A 6,419-nucleotide genomic window follows, 5' to 3' on the forward strand; every position below is an offset into this window, starting at 1 on the left:
TAGAAAAAAAAGAGAGCAGGACTGACGAAATCAAATGATACATCAAAAGCACAAGGATCCACTGCATGTTTTGTAAATGGAAGTAGCCTTTAAACCTGTGTGTTGCTATTAATTTCATGTCACAGTTTCTTAAAAACAATAAGTGGGGAACTGGAGTTTTCTGAAACTAGATGCAGGCTGAATTCTGAAGAAAAGCCCACACTTAACACTGCTCTTGATCAAAACGGGACTTCACTACCAGCCACATTAGATATCTGATGATGGCTTAACCTTCTCTTTCAAGAACTGCAATATGTGCTCGCGTTTCCAGTTATCAATTCTGCAAGATGTATTGAATACATTAGATAACCAGAATAAAGATTTGGCTGTTATCAAACATGCGTACAAAGGGAATGATTCTATTCGATGCAATGCACAGGGTGCAAACTAATTTTCATCAGGAAAAAATTACTTAAAGCTGAACTCCATGAATTGCAACTCCATGTACTCAGGCTTCTCGAGGACACTAAGATCTCTGAAAACGTTTAGCATGTGCAACACACTCATGACTCATGACCCAAAAGTTGATTTTTGGTGACAACTAGATGACTGTCTACCTGTATGGCTCAATATAATTATGTTTCCCGAAAATGGAATAGGAAGACATGAAAGAGGAGGATTTAGAAAATGTATCAGTCCTGATGACTAATACAGAACATGCTCAATGCAATGTAGAGGCATTATAGAAACACAAATCTGTAGTGCTCAAACACAAAACACCAAGGAAAGAAGGGAAAAAGAGACAAAGGAAGATGACCTAATGGTTTCCTTTTGCTCTCCGTGATCATCCAACATGATCAACTTAGGTGGAGAATTAAATGCATATTGAACTTTTACAAAAGGGAATTGGTCCTTCTCTTCTTCAATGAACCCAACGACTTCGGGATAGAAAACTAGTTTTCTCATGCAGACTTCCAAAACTGCTCCAGAATAAACAACCTGCATTCACATTTAGAGTAAATTAAAATTAAGAAGTACCATTTCAAAGTAAAGGCATCATGTTAATCAATCAGTAAAGAAGTACCATCTTTGCCATATATGTGACAGCTCATATTTTTATTTTTTTTGAGAGAAAATGTGACAGCTCATATGTTAGTCTGACGTTTCAGGAAGTTCATGATTTACTCTAGCCATTAGTTGACTGTTATGAGATAGCATGTCATGTACTCATGCAATAGTAGAATCTTTAAGAATTCCACCATCCACCAAGTATGAGAAAAGGATGGAAAAAAAAGAAATGAAAAATGCCCCATGACTTTGATCTAGGGGTAAGAACGCAACACGTAATGTGTGGGTTAGACAAATGTCATGGTTTGTACCCTGCTACAGACAAAAACATGGTATTTAAGTGGAGAAAGGTAGAGTAGGCTTATTATCCAGCGAGTCCAAACCATGCTCCATTGGCCCAAGCGAGTTCTCGATTATTCAAAAAAGGAAAAAGCAAAGAAAGAAAAGACGGCCTTCTCCAAAGTGATATTTTGGCATCTTATTTTCTCCCTCCACCTCCCCATACCTTTTTGGTCACGGTGCTTACAAAAAGAAGACTCGAGTGGTCCACTTCTCATATTTTACCGCTTTATTCATTTCCCATATACTAGGGGACTTTGAGGCAGGTATCGAAACCAAAAAGTTACATTTTCAACTTCCCTGAAATAAACAAGCAAACCAAAAGAAAAAAAAATAGATGCAGAACAAGGGAAAGGCAGATAAGTGTTTTCGTCTTCTGTTTAAGTTTTGCCTCAATTTTATTTTAATTATTATTTGGGTGCAAACATCCTTATCAAAACCATCTTAATATGAATCTCTCATCTCTACAATGTTTACATGGAAGCCATAATTTTCAAAAGTATTGGGCAACACTAGAGACCAGAAACCCAGAGGAGACTCTTCAAAACTCTATATACAACCTGAACTATAGCTGCTAAAAATAACCTCTAGCAGATGAAATATCTCGGTCGCATCTGTACCTTACTCATGGCATCATCAGAGTCTTCTGTGCAACAGCTCAAACATTCAGACACCAACTCTGTAGAAAACACGTAATCAATACTGTTTAGCAAGATATAACTATACTTGTCAACATGCATATGAAATCAAATTAGGAATTTTTTTTTACACAAGGACATGGAGAGAAGAGCAGTCCATTTGGATATTATAAACTCCTAACAATCCACAAAAAAGGAAAGAACCAATAAAACAGCAATAGCTCCTGCATCCAAATATGGAGCATGGCTTCTATGAATATACTTTATTTGGTCAAATTTTCTGCATTAGTGCCATGGTTCTACTTTTTTTCCTCTTTTCATTTGATGAAGTTGTTCTCTCTAACTACGCATAGTCCTTTTTTTCAATAAATCACAATGATTAGTCAAATTTAGTACTTCTATCATATCAATCTTAAATTACAGGACATATCGGTGAAAGGTTAAATAAGTTCAAACATTTCTAATCACAATCAGACAGCACGATACACGGCTTTTACATATCCATATAATCCTTTAACATTACGACTTAAGTTCAGCAGATAATACATCCCGATTTTTTTTAGAGGTCCCAGTATTTGCATAGAAATTAAGAAAACTTTTTTGCAGTACAAGGAGGAGGGCAAAGATACAGAGGTAGCAAATGTGAATTACATACATTAAAGAAAAAATAAAAAGTTATTTATGTGCTTACGAAGGGTTGCATAATTGAAGCAAAATATTTGTGAATTTGCAACACTAAAGATAAGCTAATAAGCTGGTATTTCCACTACCTTCCAGATCCTTTTTACCAATGTTCCACAAAGCTTTTCTACGTCAGTTTAGTACTCGTATGATCTTTTCCTTGAAATTTTCAAACTTATCGAAATCCCACCAACTGGGTACATGGTGTTGTGATCCTTCAACTCTTTAATATTTATAGCATAGATAAATCATTGTAGGTTTGTTTGCCCCATAATGATAGTTTTTATGTAGCAGTCTATCATTAATTTGGGCTTTAGATTGACTCCTGATATTGGTCCTTTGTTGTTTCTTTCCCAGACTAGAACTAGTTAAACAAATCCGAACAGAGCTATGATCAAAAAGCAAGTATCAAACATTTGGTTGCCTAGAGCAAAAACAACAAATCTTAGTTATCCATGGATTTAGGAAAAATTTCATCTTGGATGAGTTATAGCAAATATCAAATACCATTTCTGGTGCCCAGCAGAGAAGCTGAGTAAGCATGATTTGGAAACTATTGACAATAAACAGAGGCAACTTATTGAATAAAACATTGTGTCGTAGCGAGCCACCGCCATGAAAGTGATTTCGGCCCGACCATGGTGTAAATTGTTTGAGACTGGTTGCTGTCCAAGGTACAAGCGCAATCCCAAACACGTGCACTCGTGGTTGAAAGTTTGGAGTTTGCAGAAATACGATTGCCCAAAAATAGAATTGAGAAGAACAACTTTGAGGAAATGAGAATGATTTTTTTTCTGTATTTGATAATTCACACAGATCCGCTTTTATAGGCCAATCTGCTAGAGTTGTTATGAAAGAAACAACTACAACTTAACACGAATTAATTTGTAGCTGTTACAAAAATAAACTGTGTTGTTTCCGGACTTATTCAAGTAGCAGTTACAAAATTCATTTTGCAGCAGTTGCACCACGCACGCCTCACGAGCTGAGTCAGACGAATGGAGGGGGCAGCAACACGCGTGTGGTTGCCAAGTTTTACCTCCACAAGCATGGAGGAAACTCAACTAATCCCACAAAGAAAGAACTTGGTGTATAAAGTGCTCAAAATGAATTTAATCTTTCTAAATGGAACTTTTGTCTATTACACAAGACAAAGCAGTGCAAAAGGGAGCGACAAACAATTCTATGACTTCACATTACCAACGAATTTTGAATAAAACCAACAATTCCCCACTAAGGCAAAGGTAACAATTTGTGATCAAATGAAGTTATATGAGACTTCAATATGCACTACATTTCCTATCCCTCTGACGTCTCCTAGTACTTTGTAAGCTTGAGCTCATTTTGCACTTAATGCATGTGTTGAGATAGACTTGAATCACCTACATGAGTATAAAGGTTTGGTTGCCTTTTACGGAAGACTTGGGTAGTCTTTTTAAAGGGCTCATGAGACCCAAAGTGTGTGCATGACTGTAAAAACACTTTGTTAGTATCATGGTGTTAGCATAACATTAAGAACATAACATTTCCTATGGATGGGTTGCACCAAGAATCAACCCTTAGCCCATTTTATTTATCTTGGTGATGGATGCATTGATGCACAGCTTGCATAGTTCTGATTGACGAGACTCATGATAGAGTAAATGCTAAGCACGAGGTTTGGAGACAAACCTAGGTTTCAGGTTAAGGCATTGAGCAATACCAAGACAAAATGCTTGGAGTGCAAGTTCAGTGACGTAACACAATGAGGTTGACAAGGAAGTGAAGCTTGATACATAAGTCAAGCAAAAGAGAGGAAGTTTCAAGTATCTTGGGTATATTATCCAAGGTAACTGGGAGATTGACGAGGATGTCACTCACCGTATTGGTGCAGGGTCGCTGAAATAGAGGCTCACATTTGGAGTCATGTGTGATAAGAAAGTGTCACAAAAACTTAAAAGACAAGTTCTACAAAGTGGTAGTTAGACTAACTTTGTAGTATGGGGCAGAGTGTTTTAGTCAAGAACTCTCACATTCAGAAGATAGTGACAGATATGAGGATGACGTGATAGATGTGTGGGCTTATTAAGAGAGGTAAGATTACAAATGAGGATATCCAGTACAAGGTGGGAGTGACTTCGGTGGAGGACAAGATGTGGAAAGCAAGACTAAGATGATTTGGGCATGTGGCGAGGAGATGTACGGATGGCCCAGTGTAGAGATGTGAGAGGTTGGCTATGCATGGTTTCATGAGATGTAGAGTAGACCAAAGAACTATTGATGAGAGGTGATTAGGGAAAAGTACAAAACATGGCACAATTTCAACTTACCAAGGACATGACCTTAAATAGGTAATTACAAAATATTTCGCCTAGCTTGACTCATGGTCTTGATGCATGCACGTTGTGGAATGGCTCACCCTTTTAGCCTGACTTTTTTTTCCAAACCATTTCTTGCACTATGTAATTGCACCAGAACTAATATCGTAACCCAACTCCTTGAATAAATTCTTGTTCATTTCTATAACAACTCCAACAACTTAGCCTATAAAAGTAGCCCTTTTTTTTTACACTAGTAACATTATTATTTTGGTCCGTACATAGGTAGTATTGAAAAACCATATTTACAAAAAAGAAGAAAAGGGTTATAGTCTTCCCAAAGCTAAACCAATCTTGTGAATTATCAAATACGAAAGAATCCTCTCATTCCCTCAAAGTTGTTCTTCTCAATCTTGTTACTCTCAATTGTATTTCTGCAAACTCCAAACTTCTAGCCACGAGTGCACGTGCTTGGGAATTTTGTGGAACTTTAGGAGTGACCGGTCTCAAACGATTACCACCCTAGTTGAACCGAAATTGCTTTCAAAGAAGTGGCTCACCATGACATAGGTTTTATTCGATAAGTTACTTATGTTCTCCTTAGGTTCATTGTCAATATTGTCATATTTTCTAACAGATTAGTATGTAAAAGTTGTTTGGCATGCTTGAAGAGAGAGAGAGAGAGAGATCTTCCGCTAGTGCTATTACCTGGTGTAGGATTCTGTAACTCTTAAAAAAAGAATTCTGGCCTTGTTTATGGTTCGTTACCAAATTTCCTCCATTACAAGGTTCTCAACATATAGGGTATACAATATCACTTGATTTTTTTTATCTAGGCCCTTACATCCGCAACTCCTCCAGTTCCCTGTTCTCTTTCAATTATACTGCAGTCTCCAAGGTTTTTTCTCCAACTCATTCAGGAAGCTAATCAGCCCTGGATATAGCTCTTTTAATCATCCCCTTCTAGACCCATTTGCTCTAACCCTATAAGAAACTACACCTGAGGCCATCTCATATCCAACCTATCTATCCAAAACTTATAAAAGATCCAAAAACTCATCTTCAGTCTCCTTGAAAACAATGTCAAGGTCAATAAATTCCCTCAATCCCACAAACCTTTTACCACAACTCATACACTAAATTTTAACAAAAATCCAGAAATTATATGCATGTTAAATTCAGAGATATATAGAGAGACAACAAAAGAGAGAGAGTTTTAGAAAGAACCTTGATCTTTGACATACTCAGCAAGAGTTCTACAATCGGAGCATAGAGCTAGACCCGTAAACCCGAGATTTTCACACTCTTTCGTGCTCAACTGCTCAGCTTTTGCCCCCAAAACTCCAACAACGAAGCACAGCAATGCTACCTGGATCACACCCATTTCTCTCTCTTCTCTTTCCCCCTTGCGTTTGCG

General features: G+C 37.3%; 1 protein-coding gene across 1 annotated transcript; it reads right to left on the minus strand.

Annotated features, from left to right (window-relative positions):
* On the minus strand, positions 1-6,419 carry LOC102601272 (15 kDa selenoprotein). The gene is made up of 4 exons (XM_006350645.2): positions 6,230-6,419; positions 2,007-2,065; positions 797-978; positions 1-319 (listed from the first exon to the last, which is right to left on the minus strand). Exons 1-4 carry the CDS (start codon positions 6,384-6,386, stop codon positions 247-249), a joined length of 471 nt encoding a protein of 156 aa, XP_006350707.1. The 5' UTR covers positions 6,387-6,419; the 3' UTR covers positions 1-246.

This window comes from Solanum tuberosum, unplaced genomic scaffold (genome assembly GCF_000226075.1).
Source record: "Solanum tuberosum cultivar DM 1-3 516 R44 unplaced genomic scaffold, SolTub_3.0 scf00125, whole genome shotgun sequence".
Lineage (NCBI taxonomy): Eukaryota > Viridiplantae > Streptophyta > Magnoliopsida > Solanales > Solanaceae > Solanum > Solanum tuberosum.

Coding starts and splice junctions, on each gene's coding strand:
- LOC102601272 (XM_006350645.2), bottom strand. CDS start 6,386: ATGGGTGTGATCCAGGTAGCATTGCTGTGCTTCGTTGTTGGAGTTTTG. Junction 979..2,006: donor CTGATGATGCCATGAGTAAG/GTACAGATGCGA, acceptor ATGTGAATGCAG/GTTGTTTATTCTGGAGCAGT. Junction 320..796: donor GAGCAAAAGGAAACCATTAG/GTCATCTTCCTT, acceptor TACATCTTGCAG/AATTGATAACTGGAAACGCG.